We start from the raw sequence: 24,000 nt of genomic DNA on the forward strand, positions 1-24,000 counted from the left end.
CCTCCCTCCCCTGACTGTTACCCTCCTTTCTCCTCGCTCTTCTCTCCCCTCCTCCCTCCCTCCCTCCCCTGCCCGTTGCCCTCCTCAGGAGACGGAGTTGTTTGAAATCATTGAGAAGCTGCAGGTGAGTGACAGTCTGATTGATGGTGAATGCAGTGATCTCACAGAGCAGGTTGTTGTTGTCCATCAGGGCAGCAGGATCGATGAACAGCGATGCCACTTCCCCCTCCCACTCAAGGTAAATGTCACAATATCAAACTCACACTTTACACCTTTGTTTACGCTGCACAAGGGCCGTACAAAGTCACTTCTGTTTGAAGATTTTATGCTGCAGTTTTCTTTGTCACTTCATTGATTGACCGGATTGGCCGATGGAGCGGAAAGCGAGCTGCATGTGGTGTTTTTGTATTTAGTCACTTAAAAAGAAAAAACACAACATAGGAACAAACATTTAATCAACTGGACAATGTTTTTCTTTTCCCATTGTCAATACTGAGCAGTGCAGGAAGTAACTAAACACTGTGGAAAATACAAATTAACAGTGTTCAGAGTGGAGTTCCTAAAATGGAGGAATATAATGTGGTATTTGTTTATGTACTTTATGCTTCAAACGGTATGAGTGAGAAAACAGTGCACGGTGATAAATATAGACAAATCAAACAAGAGAGCAAACAAAAAAGCTGTTGTATTTATGCAAAATATGATGCAAAAGTATTCAGAACACAGTACTCTTATTGGACCATGTATCTGAATATGTTACACAATACATGCAGTATTCTGTGACTAAATACAATTTCAAAGTATTCTTCCCGACACTGTTGAGAGCTGAATGTGATACCGATATAAAGTAGTAAACAAAGTCCTCTCTTGTCTCCATGGAGATGTTAATACTTTACCACAATGATCCACATTATGGGATTAAACGGATCTACCTTGTATTTATTTGAAGTTTTTTTTATTTAATGTGTTTTAATATGAAAAAAATAACCACATGTACTTGGTGTACATGTGGTGCCACCCTCCCGTCTCCATGCAGATAAATACGTTTAATGCCGTACTGTGGAACATTCCAGGTAACAAAGCATCTCCAGTTCTCCACGGCAAACACTCTAAACTCTAAAAGTTTAAAGAGGCTGTTTTCTTATATTTCTTATATATTGTGTCGTATTGGCTCTTTATAATGTTTAAATCAAATGCATTACATTTAGCCAATGCAAAAATAATAAAGCAGTTGGTTTGTTGCAATAATTATTCAGAAAACCAAATATATAGATAAAAAAATCCATAAACTGTACATATTTATTGAAGTTACTGTGGACAAAGCCGCGACGCCGACCTTCAGTGAATGCGATTACGCTTGTTTCACCAAACACGTGTAAACTGACACCGGCCTCATCATCGCCGTCTCTATTTTAGTCTCAGCTTCTCGCGCCGGGTGGAGAGCGGCCCCTGGTTGTGCCCTCCGAGGCGGGCGGCTTCTGGATCGACCCCCCTGCGGAGCGGCCCACAGACCTGAGCCCCACCTCCTCCGACCCCGGGGCCGATCCGGAGCGCCACGACGTCCTGGAGAGAGACGCCGAGGCCAAAATCTACCGGGATCTGTTTCGGTCCAGAGTAAGTGTGTTTGTTTAATCGAGGCGAGACTCCGACAGTGATAATGTTTCTCTCAGTTTGCTCTCTCAACATGAATGTTTTCATGTGGAATCTCTACTTAAAGATGTTTCTATATTATTACATAAAGACACTTGCATCTGGAATATATATGAGACATTGTAACTTCAAAGTCTGTGCATTTTTCTCACAATTTTCAAACTTTACAGTCTTGATGTTTGACGAATTGAACAGACGGAATTTGTAGAATTTGTGTGAGATTTTGTTTTTCCATTAGCTTTACTTTAATGCAAATAAACTTGGTATTTACAGATATTATTATAGTTTTAGACACTTAAATTTCACATTAAACAAGAAGAAATGTTCAGGTATTTGATATTTTCAAAAAGTGAGAAAAAATGTATTACAACTGAAAATGTAAATAAATAAACGCTGGTGTAGAGCATCAATCAGCCAAAACATTATGACAGCGCTGCACTATAAAGCAGGACTAAACCAGAGCTAAACCAGAGCTAAACCTGGACTAAACCAGGACTAAACTAGGAATAAACCAGGGCTAAACTAGGATTAAACCAGGGCTGAACTAGGACTGAACCAGGAATAAACTAGGAATAAACCAGGGCTAAAATAGGATTAAACCAGGACTAAACCAGGACTAAACTAGGAATAAACCAGGACAAAACCAGGATTAAACCAGGGCTAAACTAGGATTGAACCAGGACTAAACCAGGACTAAACTAGGAATAAACCAGGACAAAACCAGGATTAAACCAGGGCTAAACTAGGATTAAACCAGGACTAAACCAGGACTAAACCAGGTCTAATCCAGGATTAAACCAGGACTAAACTAGGACTAAACCAGGACTAAACCAGGGGTGAACCAGTACTAAACCAGGACTAAACTAGGATTAAACCAGGGCTAATCTAGGATTAAACCATGTCTTATTTCAACATGAAAACATGATGAGAAAGTGCAATACATTTTCTCCTTACATTTCTGTGCGTAAACTACAGATGTTGTCCTAATTCCCTGCAGTGTCAAAGTGTTTATCCAGTTTCAAATCGTTACTTAAAGCTGCATTATGTAACATCCCTCTTCTGTTCCCAGTACCATCACTCTTTCACTGCTGTAGACCCACTCCTGGGGTCACTGGTTCTCTCCGTTTGTCTGGAGGAGGACGAGAACAGACTGAGAGTAATATTACGGTAACTCTGCTCGTGTACTAAATGTGAATACAAATACAAATGTGAATAATGTACTTTAAAGCTGCGTCCACTCTCGCACAAATACACATCAGAACTGGTACTTTAAACTGCATCTTCACCGGGACCTGAAGTCTACAACGAGACGGAACGAGGCTCAAAACCAGGGCGACTGTGAACGCAGCCTTAAAGTGCAGGATTATACTGTGCTTTTCTTGAAAACACACTGAGAGTAAACGCTGTGAGGTGGAAGAGTGCTTTATAACCACATTGTAATGATAAAAGTAATAATAAAGTGTCTGGTGTGGCAGGATGAAGGAGTGCTCGCTGCATGGAGTCTTCTCAATGTCTCTTTTCACAAACGTCCCGTCCACAGTCGAACTGGCAAAGGTAAAACACTGTCATTATTGTGATGAAAAACGAGTTAGATGCTGCGAAAAAGACTCCAGAGCAAAACCATCATGAAACAAGTGTTTTTAGAACAATGCAATCGAACATCAACACAAAAGAAAATGTTCAACAACAATAACAACAACAACAACAACAATAACCACACACAAACAAGCACCAGGCTCCAGTCAAGTACAAATACACCATTAGTGTGTGGTCTTATGGTCTTATACTAGCTTTAAATCATTGTATAACTAAAATCTATGAGGAAAAGTCTAGCTTTATGTGATTATGTTTTCAGTATTGGTTATTGGTATCTGGGTATTTATTTGTTTTGGCAACAGAAAACAGCAAAATACATTAAATAAATAATCATTCTTTCATTTCCATTTGATGTTCATTGTGATGTTCATTGTGACGTTCATTGTGACGTTCATTGTGATGTTCATTGTGACCTTCATTGTGACGTTCATTGTGACGTTCATTGTGACGTTCATTGTGACCTTCATTGTGACGTTCATTGTGACGTTCATTGTGATGTTCATTGTGACGTTCATTGTGATGTTCATTGTGACGTTCATTGTGACCTTCATTGTGACGTTCATTGTGACGTTCATTGTGACCTTCATTGTGACGTTCATTGTGACGTTCATTGTGACCTTCATTGTGACCTTCATTGTGATGTTCATTGTGACGTTCATTGTGATGTTCATTGTGACGTTCATTGTGACCTTCATTGTGACCTTCATTGTGACCTTCATTGTGACGTTCATTGTGACGTTCATTGTGACCTTCATTGTGACGTTCATTGTGATGTTCATTGTGACGTTCATTGTGACGTTCATTGTGACGTTCATTGTGATGTTCATTGTGACGTTCATTGTGACCTTCATTGTGATGTTCATTGTGACGTTCATTGTGATGTTCATTGTGATGTTCATTGTGACGTTCATTGTGACGTTCATTGTGACGTTCATTGTGACCTTCATTGTGACGTTCATTGTGACGTTCATTGTGACGTTCATTGTGACCTTCATTGTGATGTTCATTGTGACGTTCATTGTGATGTTCATTGTGACGTTCATTGTGACGTTCATTGTGACCTTCATTGTGATGTTCATTGTGACGTTCATTGTGATGTTCATTGTGATGTTCATTGTGACGTTCATTGTGACGTTCATTGTGACGTTCATTGTGATGTTCATTGTGACCTTCATTGTGACGTTCATTGTGACGTTCATTGTGACGTTCATTGTGACATTCATTGTGATGTTCATTGTGACGTTCATTGTGATGTTCATTGTGACGTTCATTGTGACCTTCATTGTGACGTTCATTGTGACGTTCATTGTGACCTTCATTGTGACGTTCATTGTGACGTTCATTGTGACCTTCATTGTGACCTTCATTGTGATGTTCATTGTGACGTTCATTGTGATGTTCATTGTGACGTTCATTGTGACCTTCATTGTGACCTTCATTGTGACCTTCATTGTGACCTTCATTGTGATGTTCATTGTGACCTTCATTGTGACGTTCATTGTGACGTTCATTGTGACGTTCATTGTGATGTTCATTGTGACCTTCATTGTGACGTTCATTGTGACGTTCATTGTGACGTTCATTGTGACGTTCATTGTGACGTTCATTGTGATGTTCATTGTGACGTTCATTGTGATGTTCATTGTGACGTTCATTGTGATGTTCATTGTGACGTTCATTGTGACGTTCATTGTGACGTTCATTGTGACGTTCATTGTGATGTTCATTGTGACGTTCATTGTGATGTTCATTGTGATGTTCATTGTGACGTTCATTGTGATGTTCATTGTGACGTTCATTGTGACCTTCATTGTGACCTTCATTGTGACCTTCATTGTGACCTTCATTGTGACCTTCATTGTGACGTTCATTGTGACGTTCATTGTGATGTTCATTGTGATGTTCATTGTTTGCAGATGCTTTGTGACAAAGTGACTGTGTCAAAGTTTGACGCTGTGTGTTTCCTCAAGGTGAGTTTTACCTTTAGACTTTATTCTTCTGACATGTGTTTATTTCACCTTCAATGTTCCTCTTTCTTCAGGCCCCAGACTTAATTCAGACTTTTGATGAACACAGAGTGTCTCCTAATTTTAAATTTGGTGTTTTGTGTCAAAAAGACAAACAGGTGAGTTACAAGACACTTCATACAAGATACTGTTATAAAATATACTTTTGTATGTTTAGGCAAGGCAAGTTTATATTTATCTGTCATATCCAGCATGACACATGGCTTTAGATTGATTCTTTCCCTTCGTTTATTACGTTTAGTTCACAGAAGAGGAAATATTGAGTAACAATGAAGAAAGTGAAGAATTCAAAGATTTTCTTTCCCTTTTGGGAGAGACGGTCCAGCTCCACGGCTTCACTGGGTCAGTTCAGTCACAGTTGTCTCAGTGTGAAGTTCTTCTGTTTGATGAGGTCATAGTGTGTGTGTGTGTGTGTGTGTGTGTGTGTGTGTGTGTGTGTGTCTCTCAGGTTCAGAGGAGGCCTGGACGTGTGTCACGCTCAGACAGGAAGTGACGCCGTCTACACTTCCTTTCACGGCAGAGAAATCATGTTCCACGTGGCCACCAAACTCCCGTTTACAGACTGTGACCCGCAACAGGTCAGCCCACTCTAACTCTAACTTTAACTATAACTCTAACCCATAACTCTAACTCAAACTCTAATCCTAAATCTAACCCTAACCCTTTTAGAGACTGTGACCCGCAGCAGGTCGGCCGACTCGAACTCTAACCCTAACTTTAACTATAACTATAACTATAACTATAACTCTATCTCTAATCCTAACTCTAACCTCTAACCCTGTGACCCGCAGCAGGTCGGCCAACTTTAACTCAATCTCTAACTAAAAATCTAACTCGTTTACAGACGGGTTGGCAGACTGTCATCCTAACCCTAACTCCAACTCTAACCCTAACTCCAACTCTAACCCTAACTCCAACTCTAACCCTAACTCCAACTCTGACCCTAACCCTAACTCCAACCCTAACCCTAACTCCAACCCTAACTCTAACCCTAACTCCAACTCTAACCCTAACTCCAACTCTAACCCTAACCCTAACCCTAACTCCAACTCTAACCCTAACTCCAACCCTAACCCTAACTCTAACCCTAACTCCAACTCTAACCCTAACTCCAACCCTAACCCTAACTCTAACCCTAACTCTAACTCCAACTCTAACCCGAACTCCAACTCTAACCCTAACTCCAACTCCAACTCTAACCCTAACCCTAACCCTAACTCTAACCCTAACTCCAACTCCAACTCTAACCCTAACCCTAACTCCAACCCTAACTCCAACTCCAACGCTAACCCTAACCCTTCACTTGAGACACATTATGAGCGAATGACTCTAAACTCTAACCCTAACCCTAACCCTAACCCTAACCCTAACCCTAACCCTAACCCTAACCCTCCAACTTTAACCCTAACTCCAACTCTAGCCCTAACTCCAACTCTAACCCTTCACTCGAGACACATTATAAGCAAGTAACTCTAACTCTAACCCTAACCCTAATTCCAACTCTAACCTTAACCCTAACTCTAACTCTAACTCTAACTCTAACCCAATCTCTAACTCTAACCCTAACCCGTTTACAGACGGGTTGGCCGACTCTCATCCTAACCCTAACCCTGACTCCAACTCTAACCCTAACTCCAACTCTAACCCTAACCCTAACTCTAACCCTAACTCCAACTCTAACCCTAACCCTAACTCTAACCCTAACTCCAACTCTAACCCTAACTCCAACTCTAACCCTAACCCTAACCCTAACCCTAACCCTAACTCCAACCCTAACCCTAACCCTAACCCTAACTCCAACTCTAACCCTAACTCCAACCCTAACCCTAACCCTAACTCCAACTCCAACCCTAACTCCAACTCTAACCCTAACTCCAACCCTAACCCTAACCCTAACCCTAACTCCAACTCCAACCCTAACTCCAACTCAAACTCTAACACTAACCCTTCACTTGAGACACATTATGAGCGAGTGACTCTAACCCTAACCGTAACTCTAACCCTAACTCTAACTCTAACTCTAACCCTAACCCTAACCCTAACTCCAACTCTAACCCTAACTCTTTTCGTTTCGTAGGTCTTTCCTTCCTGCTGCTGTCAGACTTTATAACAAACACTGTTAGTCCTGAACACTCGCAATACTGACCTAACTTAATACTGATGTGCAATTCCGTCAAATGTGCAATTACTGTGAAATTCATGTGCAATCCATGTGCTGTCGTGACACATATTCATGTGCAATTACTGTCTTGATTACATGCAATGGTATTTGCCCGCCTCCTCACCCACACCCGGTCCCGTGATCACATCACTCCCGTTCTCCGCTCTCTCCACTGGCTCCCCATCAAGCAGCGCATAAACTTTAAAATACTCCTCCCCACCTTCAAAGCTCTTCACCACCTTGCCCCCCCCTACCTGTCTGACCTCCTCATCCCCCACCGCCCCACCCGAGCTCTCCGATCCTCCTCCTCTCTCACCCTGACTGCACCAACATCCCGACTCAAAAGTTTTGGCGACAGAGCATTCTCCCGAACAGCACCCCGACTCTGGAACTCCCTCCCCCAACCTGTCCACCACTCTCCCTCACTCACAACATTCAAATCCCGCCTAAAAACATACCTCTTCACCCAAGCCTATGACCTCCCCTACCCCTAGCCTCCTCTACCCCATTGCCTACTCTTCTACCCCCTGTTACATCCCCATCTTTTTCTCTCTACTTCTTCTGTCTTGTTCATTTTATCTGTATATTAATGTGTTCTGTACGTGTTGTCCCCCCCTGTCTGTAAATACCCCCCCCTTTTTTATTATGTTCAGCGTCTTTGGGTCACTGAAAAGCGCTATATAAATAAAAGTTATTATTATTATTATTATTATTTATGTATTTATGTATTTATTTATTTGTCTATGGGAGTTTTTGTTTATAGGAGATCTTCTACTGAAAGTGTTTTTCAGACTTCCTATAAGTGATCTGTTCTTCCTGCGTTGCACCAATGAAATTTCCCCATGTGGGACAATAAATGATTATCTTATCTTAAATCTAACCCTAACCCTAACTCTAACCCTAACCCTAACCCTAACTCTAAACTCTAACCCTTAACTGGAGACACATCATAAGTGAGTGACCCTAACCCTAAATCTAACCCTAACTCTAACTCTGAACTCTATCTCTAACCCTAAACCTAACTCTAACCCTGACCCTGACCCTAACCCTAACCCTAACCCTAACTCTAACTCTGACACTAACTCTAACTCCAACTCTCACCCTAACTCCAACTCCAACTCTAACCCTAACTCTAGCCCTAACTCCAACTCTAACCCTAACTCCAACTCTAACTCTAACCCTAACCCTTCACTCGAGACACATTATAAGCAAGTGACTCTAACTCTAACCCTAACCCTAATTCCAACTCTAACCTTAACCCTAACTCTAACTCTAACCCAATGTCTAACTCTAACCCTAACCCGTTTACAGACGGGTTGGCCGACTCTCATCCTAACCCAAACCCTGACTCCAACTCTAACCCTAACTCCAACTCTAACCCTAACTCCAACTCTAACCCTAACCCTAACTCTAACCCTAACCCTAACTCTAACTCTAACTCTAACCCTAACCCTAACCCTGACTCTAACCCTAACCCTAACTCTAACTCTAACCCTAACCCTTACCCTGACTCTAACTCTAAACTCTGACTCTAACCCTAACTCTAACTCTAACCCTAACTCTAACCCTAACCCTGACTCTAACTCTAAACTCTAACCCTGACTCTAACTCTAAACTCTGACTCTAACTTTAACTCTAAACTCTAACTCTAACCCTAACTCTAACCCTAACTCTAACTCTAACCCTGACTCTAACTCTAACCCTAACTCTAACTCTAACCCTAACTCTAACCCTAACTCTAACTCTAACCCTAACTCTAACCCTGACTCTAACTCTAAACTCTAACTCTAACCCTAACCCTGACTCTAACTCTAAACTCTAAACTCTGACTAACTCTAACCCTGACTCTAACTCTAACCCTAACCCTGACTCTAACTCTAACCCTAACTCTAACCCTAACCCTAACCCTAACTCTAACCCTAACCCTGACTCTAACTCTAACCCTAACCCTAACTCTAACTCTAACCCTAACTCTAACTCTAACCCTAACTCTAACCCTGACTCTAACTCTAAACTCTAACTCTAACCCTAACCCTGACTCTAACTCTAACCCTAACCCTAACTCTAACTCTAACCCTAACTCTAACTCTAACCCTAACTCTAACCCTGACTCTAACTCTAAACTCTAACCCTAACCCTGACTCTAACTCTAACCCTAACTCTAACCCTAACCCTAACCCTAACTCTAACCCTAACCCTGACTCTAACTCTAACCCTAACCCTAACTCTAACTCTAACCCTAACTCTAACTCTAACCCTAACTCTAACCCTGACTCTAACTCTAAACTCTAACTCTAACCCTAACCCTAACCCTGACTCTAACTCTAAACTCTAAACTCTGACTAACTCTAACCCTGACTCTAACTCTAACCCTAACCCTGACTCTAACTCTAACCCTAACTCTAACCCTAACCCTAACCCTAACTCTAACCCTAACCCTGACTCTAACTCTAACCCTAACCCTAACTCTAACTCTAACCCTAACTCTAACTCTAACCCTAACTCTAACTCTAACTCTAACTCTAACCCTAACTCTAACTCTAACCCTAACCCTAACTCTAACCCTAACCCTAACCCTAACTCTAACTCTAACCCTAACTCTAACCCTAACCCTAACTCTAACTCTAACTCTAACTCTAACCCTAACCCTAACCCTAACCCTGACTCTAACCCTAACTCTAACTCTAACCCTAACCCTAACCCTGACTCTAACTCTGACTCTAACCCTAACTCTAACTCTAACCCTAACTCTAACCCTAACCCTAACTCTAACTCTAAACTCTAACTCTAACCCTGACTCTAACTCTAAACTCTGACTCTAACTTTAACTCTAAACTCTGACTCTAACTCTAACTCTAACCCTAACCCTAACTCTAACCCTAACTCTAACCCTAACCCTGACTCTAACTCTAACTCTAACCCTAACTCTAACTCTAACCCTAACTCTAACTCTAACCCTGACTCTAACTCTAAACTCTAACTCTAACCCTAACCCTGACTCTAACTCTAAACTCTAAACTCTGACTAACTCTAACCCTGACTCTAACTCTAACCCTAACCCTGACTCTAACTCTAACCCTAACCCTAACTCTAACCCTAACCCTAACTCTAACTCTAACTCTAACCCTAACCCTGACTCTAACTCTAACCCTAACTCTAACTCTAACTCTAACTCTAACCCTAACTCTAACTCTAACTCTAACCCTAACCCTGACTCTAACTCTAACCCTAACCCTAACCCTAACTCTAACTCTAACTCTAACTCTAACCCTAACCCTGACTCTAACTCTAACCCTAACTCTAACTCTAACTCTAACTCTAACTCTAACTCTAACCCTAACGCTAACTCTAACTCTAACTCTAACCCTAACTCTAACCCTAACTCTAACCCTAACCCTGACTCTAACTCTAACTCTAACCCTAACTCTAACTCTAACCCTAACTCTAACCCTGACTCTAACTCTAAACTCTAACTCTAACCCTAACCCTGACTCTAACTCTAAACTCTAAACTCTGACTAACTCTAACCCTGACTCTAACTCTAACCCTAACCCTGACTCTAACTCTAACCCTAACCCTAACTCTAACCCTAACCCTAACTCTATCTCTAACTCTAACTCTAACTCTAACCCTAACCCTGACTCTAACTCTAACCCTAACTCTAACTCTAACCCTAACCCTAACTCTAACTCTAACTCTAACCCTAACCCTGACTCTAACTCTAACTCTAACCCTAACCCTAACTCTAACTCTAACTCTAACTCTAACTCTAACTCTAACCCTAACGCTAACTCTAACTCTAACTCTAACTCTAACTCTAACTCTAACTCTAACTCTAACCCTAACGCTAACTCTAACTCTAACTCTAACCCTAACTCTAATCATGAGTGAGTGTGTTTTGTATCTCTAAAGTTACAGAGAAAGAGACACATTGGGAATGACATCGTGGGTCTGGTTTATCAAGAGGGAAAAACGCCGTTTCTACCGGACGTGATCAAGTCCCATTTCTTACACTGTTTTGTGGTGGTCCGGAGGGTTGCCCCCGGTGACCAGGGAGGCGGAGCTGCATATCAGGTAAATGCACCATGACTAATGTGTGAACAATATCAAACGTAGAGAATAAACAATGTGAACAATATCAAATGTCAAAACCAGAACTAAACCAGAACTAAATCAGAACTAAATCTGGACTAAACCAGAACTAAATAAGAACTGAACTAGAACTAAACCAGAACTAAATCAGAACTAAACCTGGACTAAACCAGAACTAAATAAGAACTGAACTAGAATTAAACTAGAACTAAATAAGAACTAAACCAGAACTAAATCAGAACTAAACCTAGACTAAACCACAACCAAACCAGAACTAGACCAGAACTACACCAGAACTAAATACGAACTAAATAAGAACTAAACTAGAACTAAACCTGGACTAAACCACAACCAAACCAGAACTAAACCAGAACTAAATCAGAACTAAACCTGGACTAAACCACAACCAAACCAGAACTAAATAAGAACTAAACTAGAACTAAACCAGAACTAAATAAGAACTAAATAAGAACTAAACCAGTACTAAATCAGAACTAAACCTGGACTAAACCACAACCAAACCAGAACTAAACCAGAACTAGATAAGAACTAAATAAGAACTAAACCAGAACTAAATAAGAACTAAACCACCACTAAATCAGAACTAAACCAGAACTACACCAGAACTAAATAAGAACTAAACTAGAACTAAACCAGAATTAAACCAGAACTAAATCAGAACTAAACCTGGACTAAACCACAAGCAAACCAGAACTAAACCAGAACTAAATAAGAACTAAACCAGAACTAAACCTGAACTAAATAAGAACTAAACTAGAACTAAACCAGAACTAAATAAGAACTAAATAAGAACTAAACCAGTACTAAATCAGAACTAAACCTGGACTAAACCACAACCAAACCAGAACTAAACCAGAACTAGATAATAACTAAATAAGAACTAAACCAGAACTAAACCTGAACTAAACCTGGACTAAACCACAACCAAACCAGAACTAAACCAGAACTAAACCAGAACTAAATAAGAACTAAACCAGAACTAAACCTGAACTAAACCAGAACTAAATAAGAACTAAACCAGAACTAAACCTGGACTAAACCAGAACTAAACCCTCGACTAAACCTCGACTAAACCAAAACATGACCAAAACATAACCAAAACCAGGACTAAATCAGGACTAAACTGGGATCAAACCAGGACCGGTGTGATCCAGAGTGTGTTTTAATCCACTTTATTCATCCTTATTTAAAAGTTGTATAACCTGTTTTCATTTATGAGGAATTGCGTTTAGTTTGTTGTGGTTTTTCTGTGCATTAAACTCTTCAGACTAAACATCTCTTGTCCTGTTGAAGGTTTCAGTCACGGCCCGAGACGACGTTCCCAATTTCGGCCCCGTCCTCCCGGACCCTCCGATATTCCCAGACGTGAGAAACAAACAACCTTTTGAGTCGTTTTAACTTTAATTGTCAGACATTTCACTCTCGCCCTCGTGAATTGCAGCGCTCACTCTTGAGGGAGTTTCTTCTCACCAAACTCATCAACGCCGAGATATCCTGCTACAAAGCCGAGCAGTTCAGCAGATTAGAGGTGCTACAAAAACATCTGCGCCAGTTCAAATGTTAGAATATTATTGTAGCTTTAGTTATAGTTTAATTTAGCATGTTCACACACCACATCAAACTGGAACTTAAAGGGCACGTGACAGTTTTTTTTCAGGTGTAATGTTTTTACTTTATTTGGTGTGTTTATACCTGTTGTACATATAAATGATAGTTTTACACCAATCGAGCAGGTATTTGTGGAGAAAACGTTGAAAAATCTGTTAAAAATGACAGGAAGTGACATCACACTAGGGCCACTCATTCCAGTTTATGCAGAATTTACACACGAGAAACAACACTTTTTTTTGACTCTGTAAACATGAATAAAAAATATATGAGAGCGACTTTTATTTGTCAAATTAGAAAGATTGTGACATTAGAGCTTTTGCCCAGTGTTTGCTGCGTAATTTCCAAGTGTGATGTCATCATTTACAAACAGGAAGTGAAATTATAAACCGAAAAAATTGCTATTCTGGGATGACATTTTTCAAAATAATTTTAACAAAATTCTAAATATTTATCTCAATTGCAATGAGTGGTCCGACCTGTAGGGGGCGCTTTAACCCAGATATAACTAAACCTGGAGTAGACATGACTAAACAAGGATTAGAACAAGACCAACCGAGTCTAAACCAGGACTAAAAACTAAGAAAGTGCTAAATTCAGACAAAAATGCGGATCAATTAAAATTATCATTACATTTACAGATTATCAGTGTTGTTGTTTTGCTTTTATTGACGTTTACAACATTAGAATAACATTATTATGCTGCAGAAGCTCAGAAGCTCAGGTTCACAGACAGCAGGGGGCAGTAGAGTGCAACTAAAGGGGAAACAACACAAGGACAGTGTTTAATTAAATACATTAGATAAGGTGATAGAATTAAGCATTCTTTGGACATTAAAATACAATCTGCCAGTGAAACACGTGAGCTTTCTCTTATTTCAAGTGCAGTAGTATTATCTCATCATTTTAAGTGAAATTTGCTTGCCTTTTTCTTATTTTAAATTTAAAAAATAGATATATTATGCTTTTTCCATTGGCAAACTATACCTAAAATAGTCGTTTTTATTTTTCCCAATGTAAAATAAGCTGTCCGTGTTTAGTATTTTTACATGTATGCAATTTTGTCATCACCAAAAAAAAACTTAAACTAAACTAACAAAACTACCAACAAATAGTCAAAACCACTAAAGAACCCGATGAGTATTTTCATAACGTACAATTTGCTCTTTTGCCTGTGTCGTCACGTTAATCCCTTGTTATTTGTTTGTTTGTTTGTTTGCTTGTTTGTTTTTGAAGTTGCGCACGAGGTGGTCCCTGCTCGAGACCCTCCGCACTGAGCTCTCCACGAGGTCGCAGTGCATGATGGGAGATCCCTGTCTTTCCGCTCAGCTGCCTCAGAACGACGGCGTCCGGACGGCCCCCGAGGGCAGCGGGGGCTTCATCGAGAACTTCAAGGTGAATTTGGGGCTCAATATTTAAATCGCAGCTGGAACAATAGGTTTTCACGGCTCAATATTTAAATAAAAGCTGGAACAATAGGTTTTCACGGCTCAATATTTAAATAAAAGCTGGAACAATAGGTTTTTACGGCTCAATATTTAAATAAAAGCTGGAACAATAGGTTTTTACGGCTCAATATTTAAATAAAAGCTGGAACAATAGGTTTTTACGGCTCAATATTTAAATTGCAGCCGAAACAATACGTTTTTGGGGCTCAATATTTATTGTGTTTATAATTTTTGGGGGGGATTTGTTGTTATTTTTTTGGAAAATTATAAGATTTGAGTTTTATTTGGACTTTTATGAATAATTATAGAATACTAACTAAGTACTTTCACTCCACTATTATTTATTTATTGCAGATCATGTGTTATATATATATATTTTTTTTACAATATTATACATTTAGTAAGGGTTCATTGTTCTGTTTTTGAGATATTTGCAGTGGCATAAAGTAGTTTTTTGCAACAATATCACACTTAGAAATGTGTTATTGTGACACACATTTAAAAAAATGCACCGTGTAACTTTTTCCGTAAGAGGGTTTGCCAGCTACTCGTCTCCATGGAGATGTCGTTGCTCTGAATGAAATACTCCACAGTACAGCATTACACAAGCGTTTATTTCACAACGGGCCTTTTTATCGCTCAGACATATGCCCTGTGAGCGGGGTCGGCTCTCCGCAGATCCGCCCCGTAGCTCTTAAGACAGACAAACAGGCGACAGACCCTCCTCTGGTAAAGTCCCGCGGTGCAGCTTTAACCTGAGCCTGTGCTGATTGTGGTTTCTCCAGAGAGCCATGCGAGTGAGGAGCCATTCGTTTGAAACTCTCGGGGGCCCACGGAAAACTGGCACATCGTCACAAAAGCACAAGGTAAAGAAATAAGAAGATTCAAACTGCAGATGTTTTGTCCCGGTTTATGGTTTATAATCCATTCACATGAGATTAAAACATTTAAAGGGTTTATTTTATTCATTTAATTATTTATCTGGAGATCTGGTGTCTGTAGGAATCATGGAAGTTTGATAAATCTGTAAAAGGAACAATGTAAATGATAAATATTTAAAGTTGTACATGTGTATTTGGATTGCTGATGAGGTGCTCCCTCTGCTGGTGAAGGGTTGTTAGTGTTTGTCTGTTTTTAATAGTACTTCAGACATCGTTTTGGCTCAAATACACATAAGGACGGTTTGCGCAAAAAAAACGTGGCAGATTTAGGTCGATATGTTTTAGTCCGTCTGATAACGAGCGCTCTGGTGTGACATTCAGCAAAGCGTCGGCGCCGGGAATCGATTTCACATCACGGAGCCTGACGCGCTTGATCTCACGTTTATTCAATGTCTGCGCAAGTTAACTTTGGTTTACACAAAAAAAAATACTATATTTTCCGGACCATAAGCCACACCTTTTTTCATAGTTTGGGCCGGGGTGGGACTTATACTTATATTTATACTTATATACTTATACTTGTACTCCGGAGCGACTTATATGTGATATTATTTGTTATTTTCACACTTGTAACCACATTTCATACTCCAGTGCGACTTATATATGTTTTTTCTTCTCTATTGTGCATTTTTTGGCTGGTGCGACTTATACTCCGGCAAAATAATTGATAACGACTGCAGTTTTTGATCTTAATAATTAAGATTAAATTAAAAGCATTAAGCTGCGCGGTTGAGTTTTTATGACTTTGTGGTGCAGCCAATTACCATCAGAAAACCCAAATATCAAGTTTAAAATGTGTTTTTTTTAAGTTTGATTAGATATAATACCCTCAATCTGAAATTAAAGTCTAGATTATCTCCCCCAGTGTACGCAATCTTATACTTTAACGCTTTCTTTTACAGACAGAGAAGGATTCCGAAAGGTACGTCGCTGCTAATGAATCGATCTGTGTTGCCGATAATGACGATAATCATGTGAAATGTCTCGTTTGCAGCGACAGATCGTCTGCATCGCCGTCCACGAGTTCAGACGCCGGAGCAGACGCCAAAGACCAGCCGAGTCCTCCAGAAGAAACGTGAAAAGCGGTTCTGATCTCGCTCTGAGGCGTCGTCGTAGCTCTTAAAGTCGTTGTGTTATTGAACCCGTGTCGTGTAAATAGATGTAAAATTGTATAGTATTTTATTAGATGCATATGATATTATATAGTGAAGAAAGTGAATAAAATGATTGGAGGAACGAGAGCTTTGATTCTGGTCATATTTCTGTTATTCTAGCGTTTATGGACACACATTGTATTGATTGTTAATTCTGTCCGATCATAAATTGTTTGCAGTAGGATTATTGTGAAAAGAAATATTACGACTTTTCGATTATTCACGATTAAATACGTCCCGACCAAACGATGGTGAGATCCTGAATCCGTTCGTTCACACTGACAACTCCTATTTGAATTGGCTTTGTGAAATTTCTGAATGATTAAGTAAATCTAATGCGACTTAAAAAGCAAGAAAAATAACTTTAAAATGTATTAAATAACCTCACACTTAGATGACTTTTTGGAGTATTAATTGAATCGAATGACTTTATTTTTTCTATACTAAATTTATTATTATTTTATTTTTTTACAATTGCTGTGACCAATATGATCACAATTATCAATTTAATGTAAAATGTGTTCAAAATTGGATCAATGATATTATGAGTTTATGTAGTAATAATAATAATAATAAAGATAATAATTAGCTCAAATTCTGGTATTTTTGAAGAATAAACACGAATGACAACAAAAATTTCAGAAAGTGTAAATATTGTAATTATTTAATATTGTCAACATAAAGCTTTTGTCACTCCAGACCGTCTTAGACAGAGTGGAGAGCCCCAGAATATGGTGATATTAAATGTGAATTATTTTTAGATAATCTGTTGTTTTAAAGTGCCACCACGCCTTAATTCAGTCCTGGAACATTAATATTAGGTCTGTCTCACACCAAAATGATATTAATTGTGGATTTTAAACTTGTTGCAAAACCGTAGGAAGTCTGAGGGCCAAAAGGAGCTGGTCTGAGGGTCGCATTTGTCCGTTAGACCAAAGGAGTCCAAACCTTTCTCGTGATGGGCCTCAACATAGACGTTCTAGAGGTCCACAGACTGATGGTAATGTTGATCCATTTACAAAGAGGGCCATAGTTTGAATACCTCTGCTACAGATTCACTGACATTGGGAAGAATAACCTGAACTTTTCCTCCAGTTAGAATATTATGACTTCAAACTAAACGTCACTCCCCACGTTATGAGCGCTGGTTCATGCAGTTCCTCCGTCTGTCCAGTAAACGGCGGTAAAGCGCGTGTTTCTGGATTACAACTTTCATTTCAAGCAAAACCAAAACAGAAGAAGACAAGTAACAACACTGCAACAGCTTCGTGACGTTGTCCACAGATTATTATTGCCTTTTAATCTGAGTTTTAAAGTTTTTTCTCCTGCTGCAGAAGATTCCGAGAAAACTCGTCCAAAAAGAAGAAGAAGAAGAACAAGAAGAACAAGAAGAACAAGAAGAACAAGAAGAACAAGAAGAAGAACAAGCAGCAGCAGCAGCAGAAGAAGAACAAGCAGCAGCAGCAGCAGAAGCAGCAGCAGCAGCGGCGTCCTTTCTGCAGATGAACTTTGACACATTGACCTGAACTGACTAAAATACTACAATTTCCTCACTAAAATACTACAATTTGTGAAGATGTCGTCCAGAAAAGTCATCGAGGTGTTCTACGACGTGGTGTCTCCGTACTCTTGGCTCGGGTTTGAGGTTTGTTTACGTCTGACTTCCCCAGATCAAAGCAGAACCAGCTCGTTTTGGTGTTAATTGGTTTATTTTATTAGACTTCTACTTTACTGCTTTTGACTTAAATGTGTAATGTGTAACTTTCCCTTGGTTACCATGGAGTTTTCAGACTGTGCAGCAGGAATGTAGCAAAAACGTGCGTGCAAAAATATTACTTTGTACAATATTTTTGGTCATTTCTGTTTTTAATCTGCGTTTTTGAGGTCATTTTTATTTAATTTTAATTTATTTGTATTAATTAGTCTTCGTACATACATTTCAAATGACGTTTACGATTGCATAGTTTTACAGTTTTACTCCACAAATAAATACATAAATTAAATAATACACTCATAATAATAATGATAACAAATTAATAAATATTATAACAAAATCAGTAATAAATAATAATAATAATAGTAGTAATAATAATAATAATAATGAATAATACATCAAAAGTGAAGCAGCAACAACAACAACATACATTATACATAATACTTCTATTGCAATGTCAGAGATGTCAAGATCACGACGAGAGATGAAGATATTCATAGTAGGGTAATTTATCACTTTAAAAAATATAATAAAATATGTATTTAAATAGATAGATTGTATTTCACACAGTCCCATTTCCCAATTAGAGATCGTGGCATCTCGAGGATTTCCAGGATAGCGTTCTCCTGTCGGGAACATATAAGGGACATGGAGAGCACCAACATACATGAATTATCACGGAATTAACATAAAATAAAACAAAATGGACTTTTAATCATAAAAGAGATACCTGATCATCAAACTTTTGCACATCTCCAGAACAACAATTGCGATAGTCTCTTTTTTAATCGTATCTCCCGCCTCTGCTCATGGTGTAACACTTTATTACGGTGGTTTGTTCGTATCAGACTACATCTTCACAGAGACGTTTTGGTCCCATCTTTTTCCTGGTTTGTTGTTTTCAGGTGATGTGTCGCTACAGAAACGTGTGGAACATTGATCTCAAACTGCGACCTGCGTTTCTGGGTGGCATCATGAAAGGAGCAGGTAATCCACACAAGCAGTTAACATTTAGTGTGTTCTCCTACCGCGTGACGCACTTTGAATCGCCTCGTGTACAAATTGTGCAGCAAATTCCCAAGCGGTCATTTCGCTTTTACACGTTGGAGTCGCCTGATCTACTGAAATCTCGCAGTTCAAAGCCCGACATGGGACTAACGTTTCTTTTGAACAGAGAACAAGCCGCCGGGTTTGGTGCCCAACAAGTTCCTCTACATGACCAAGGACCTGAGTCGCCTGGCTCAGTATTTCAACGTCCCTCTTGAGTCTCCGGCCGACCCGTTTGAGGCCATGTTTGACAAAGGTAAAGTCTGTAGACTGCTGTTCACTCGTGATAATACAGTGTCAGAAAACGGACGCAAAAGCTTTTTTCTTTTCACACTTTCCTTCTTTCTCATAATAAGTCAGTATAGTCGCATACAAAACATGTTACTTTGCCAAATATTTAAAAAAAAAGAAACAGTTTAGAGTTTTGAAGAATTAAACCCAGAGATCCAGTTTTTACGACGATACATGTTCCACTGTATGGCATTTTATTTATCTATCTCCATGGAGACAAGGGCTGTAACTTACTTTTTAAATGCATTATCAACCGAATAAAGTTTGAAGCACGCCAACTGAAGTCTTCTAGATTGAGAATATAAACAAATAAAGTGTATTATTGGTGAAAAATGTCTTTTTTGACATTTTGATTTAATAATACCACTGTCAAGGTCTTTTTGTTTGTGTTTTCGAGTCTGTTTAGTCCAGATAACGACTATGATTAATAAAATACGACCAGTTATTTTTTGTAGTCGATTAATTACTATTGGTTGATGGTGACGTCACCGTTAAGTGAGTACGTGCTTTTCATTGTATTTTTCAGATACGTTTTTAGCCGTTTTGTGTTAAGCCTGAATGATCTTCTCATTTTATCATAATTTAACATGGAAACCAACACAATGACTTGAATTAGACTTATAAAAAGCTGGACAAACAAGCTTTGATTTGGCAGGTTCTTTGAAGGCGATGCGTTTCGTGACGGCGGTGCAGCAGAGAGAGGCTGGAGGAGACAAACAGCTGGAGTGTGTCTCCCGCGAGCTCTGGAGGAGAATCTGGAGCGAGGACAAAGACATCACTGAACCAAAGTCGCTCGCCGAGGTAACGACGCTGTTCCTTTGCGTTTGAGGTTTTTCGTTGCCCTTTTTGTTTTTTCCTTTTTTTTCACTTTTTGTGTATTTTTTTTTTTCCTTTGTGTTTTTCCTGTCTTGTTTTTTTCATTTGTGTTTTTTCCTTTTTGTATTTTTTTGTATTTTTTTCCTTTTTTTCTATAATGTTTTTTCCTTTTCGTGTTTTTCCTTTTTATTTATGTATTTATTTCTTTTTCCCTTTTTTCCCTTTGTGTTTTTCCTGTTTGTTTTTGTTTTTTTCCTTTGTGTTTTTTCCTTTTTATATTTTTTGTTTTTTTATATATTTTTTTCCTTTTTGTTTTTGTATTTTTTTCCTTTTCGTGTTTTTTCCTTTTTATTTATTTATTTATATTTTCCTTTGTGTTTTTCCTTTCTGTGCTTTTCCTTCTTGTCTTTTTCCTTTTTGTTTTTTTTGTTTTTTTCTTTCTCTCCCTTTCCCCCACTTTTTTCCCTTCCCCCCCCTTTTTCCTTTGTGTTTTTCCCTTTTTGTGTTTTTTATTTCTTTGTTTTTATTCAGATTTTACTTTTTGTGTTTTTTCCTTTTTGAGTTTTTCCCTTTTCTGCGTTTTTCCTTCCCATAACACTCTTTCTCTGGCAGGCGGCCGTCAAAGCCGGCCTGTCGGTCAAGGACATCGAGGAAACGCTGTCGTTGGCGAACACGGACATAGTCAAAGACGTGCTGAAGAACACCACAAAAGAAGCACTGGAACACGGGGCGAGTCGTCCTTTTTGTCCTTTTTTAACGCTAATTATTCAACCAGGAAAACGAAAAATAAAATCACACTGTTTTTACATTTTCCAGGCGTTCGGTTTGCCCCTGATCGTCTGTCACGTGAACGGGAATAAAGACGTGTTTTTTGGATCCGACCGGTTTGAGCTCATGGCCCACTGCATCGGTGAGCAAACTCTGACCAGACTTTGTTATAATATACAATTTATACTATATACTTACAGTTTATACAGTATTTATACAGTATTTATACTTCTACATGAGCACGGTTCTCTCTTTTTCAGGAGAGAAGTGGCTCGGGCCTCAACCTGACAAAATCACAGCCAATTTATAATATTCCAGTGCCTTTTGAAAGTCGGTGGATAAAATGACACAATAAACATACGATAGTTACAATAAAATAACACGATCAACACAAATACTGTCGATAAAATGCAATTGTTTGAGATCGAGAGATTCAGTCGTTTTGTAATTGTGTGTGATCAGTTTTAGTGTTTTTAATTGAGATTTAATATTTGGGAAATTCACTTTGAAAGCGTTTGTTTTTAGTAAGTTGTTTTCACTTTAATCAAAAAATCTGGATGAATTAAAAAAATAAAAATAATCTTGACTCGTTTGTCTGTGTTGACTTTGAATACATTTTTACTCATTTTATCTCTTAATTATTGCTATTGTCAGGAATAAAAACGGCCAAAGTGCTGATATTTAATGCATTTTTCAGGTTTATAATTACTTTTTGATTGTACAACGTGACGACTATTTGACTAATTAAAATACATGAAAACACTTTGATTTGTTGAATTATTGTTTTATAAGAGTTTGGAAGTGTCGATTGGATTTTGGACTCTTCTAGTGTTTTAAAACATTTTACTGTAACATTTAACTTTTATTCACATGCAGCAACTTAAAACTATTATTTATATTCACAAGTATACAATCCTTCAAATCCAGTCCCAGTATTCTTAAGCGAGTGTTCTGAGTATACTGTATATAGTGAGTATATGTCGTGTGAGTCTATGTCGTGAGTATATGCCGTGAGTATATGCCGTGAGTATATGCCGTGAGTATATGCCGTGAGTATATGCCGTGAGTATATGCCGTGAGTATATGCCGTGAGTATATGCCGTGAGTATATGCCGTGAGTATATGACGTGAGTATATGACGTGAGTATATGTAGTGAGTACATGTAGTGAGTACATGTAGTGAGTACATGTAGTGAGTACATGTAGTGAGTATATGTAGTGAGTATATGTAGTGAGTATATGTAGTGAGTATATGTGAGTATATGTAGTGAGTATATGTAGTGAGTATATGTGAGTATATGTAGTGAGTATATGTAGTGAGTATATGTGAGTATATGTAGTGAGTATATGTAGTGAGTATAGGTTAAATGCGAGCGTGTTTTGGCTGTAAACATCTGTAAACATGATGCAGATCCAGGGCGTTATCTCTTTCCTCACGTGTGATGGAGACACAAGGATTGTTTATGTTGCAACCTGCGTTTTAGGATTTGTGTAGAATTTGAATTTGAAATACTGCCAACTTTCTCACTGTGTTTTTTAACCCTGAAAAAGAAAAATATCTTTGAATTTAAAGTTCTGTTTTAAATTCATGTCGCTGAATTTCACTGTGTTTTTTTCTCGGCTCCAAATGAAAAATTCACTCAATTTCTGACGTTTAATGCTAAATTTACTTTAAAGATTAACATAAAACTATTTAGATTGAAGCACTGGCATTAGAGCTCACGTTTCAATCAAAACTAGATACTCATTTGAATAAGTATAGATTTTAATAAACAAAAACAACACATAAATGTGAGCAAATTAGACTTTCCTAAATTTCAGGAATTTAGGAAAAGTCTAATTTTAGAATTTTAGAAGTCTAACAATTTTAGAATGATCTTGACCAATGTCAGAACTACTACAAGTCCACAAAGTAACATGAAGAAAATACTGTTGTTTTGTGTTAAAATCACATTCTATTGTCGTTTTATTATCATTGTGGTATCGAAATCGGTATCGAATATCAAGCCGATTCCGCAGTATCGGAACTGAGTTTGATATTTTGGTACCGCGACAACACTAATGGACATCATGAAATAAAGTAAATAAAAAAGCGTTAAGAACATGTACACTGTAAACTCGAAATTAAATGTTTCACTCACACAAAAAAAAATAACAATAACATTTTTTATGGTTTGATTATTAAGCAACATTATTACTTTTTAATTGTTCACAACTTTATTTCACTTCAGTGTTAGATTTTACTAAAAATATCGCCCAATTTGACAATTTTAGCAACATGTATGGTTATTTTACCACTTATATGAATTCAAATAGACTGTATTATGTTCCAAAAATGTATTTAAAAATCCAAATCCACTTTATTTGGTTACATTTTATGAACCGGACCATTTCCAAAGGGCTGTACGGACACAAAACATCAACAAACAGATATAACAATTGCTCAATTTAATATTCAAATATTAAAAGCCAAATCATAAAACCATAACATGGCAAAAAACAAGTAGAACAAGTCAAACAATCGTATGGAAGGATATCTGTATGATTTAATATGGAATTGTATTTAAGTTTGTTCATTCAGAGCACATTTTTTGACATTTTAATCCCGCAGAGGAATGAAGTCGAGCCTCCTCAAAGCCGAACGTCCCGAGGGAAACTAAATCTGG

At 38.4% G+C, this 24,000-nt stretch overlaps 2 protein-coding genes across 2 annotated transcripts in view; both read left to right on the forward strand.

Moving 5' to 3' along the window:
- Positions 1 to 16,711, forward strand: part of rap1gapl (RAP1 GTPase activating protein-like) — a 22,085-nt gene extending 5,374 nt beyond the window's left edge. Inside the window, exons 4-19 of the mRNA XM_072460649.1 lie at positions 89 to 124; positions 191 to 238; positions 1,417 to 1,614; positions 2,720 to 2,817; positions 3,126 to 3,204; positions 5,163 to 5,216; positions 5,288 to 5,371; positions 5,515 to 5,615; positions 5,722 to 5,851; positions 11,347 to 11,508; positions 12,841 to 12,912; positions 12,989 to 13,075; positions 14,392 to 14,550; positions 15,389 to 15,469; positions 16,447 to 16,466; positions 16,539 to 16,711. Coding sequence (XP_072316750.1) covers positions 89 to 124; positions 191 to 238; positions 1,417 to 1,614; positions 2,720 to 2,817; positions 3,126 to 3,204; positions 5,163 to 5,216; positions 5,288 to 5,371; positions 5,515 to 5,615; positions 5,722 to 5,851; positions 11,347 to 11,508; positions 12,841 to 12,912; positions 12,989 to 13,075; positions 14,392 to 14,550; positions 15,389 to 15,469; positions 16,447 to 16,466; positions 16,539 to 16,623 — 1,494 coding nt within the window. The 3' untranslated portion in view covers positions 16,624 to 16,711. The remainder of the gene's footprint in view (positions 1 to 88; positions 125 to 190; positions 239 to 1,416; positions 1,615 to 2,719; positions 2,818 to 3,125; positions 3,205 to 5,162; positions 5,217 to 5,287; positions 5,372 to 5,514; positions 5,616 to 5,721; positions 5,852 to 11,346; positions 11,509 to 12,840; positions 12,913 to 12,988; positions 13,076 to 14,391; positions 14,551 to 15,388; positions 15,470 to 16,446; positions 16,467 to 16,538) is intronic.
- A 1,231-nt stretch (positions 16,712 to 17,942) lies between these two features.
- Positions 17,943 to 21,872, forward strand: gstk1 (glutathione S-transferase kappa 1). The gene is made up of 7 exons (XM_072460413.1): positions 17,943 to 18,343; positions 19,318 to 19,399; positions 19,587 to 19,715; positions 20,406 to 20,551; positions 21,179 to 21,295; positions 21,383 to 21,476; positions 21,595 to 21,872. The coding sequence occupies exons 1-7, from the start codon at positions 18,275 to 18,277 to the stop codon at positions 21,642 to 21,644; spliced, it is 687 nt and encodes a 228-aa protein (XP_072316514.1). The 5' UTR covers positions 17,943 to 18,274; the 3' UTR covers positions 21,645 to 21,872.
- Positions 21,873 to 24,000: the final 2,128 nt, after the last annotated feature.

Source organism: Eucyclogobius newberryi, unplaced genomic scaffold (genome assembly GCF_026437365.1).
Source record: "Eucyclogobius newberryi isolate DKJ021-1_F unplaced genomic scaffold, fEucNew1.0.hap1 SCAF_3, whole genome shotgun sequence".
Classification (NCBI taxonomy): domain Eukaryota; kingdom Metazoa; phylum Chordata; class Actinopteri; order Gobiiformes; family Gobiidae; genus Eucyclogobius; species Eucyclogobius newberryi.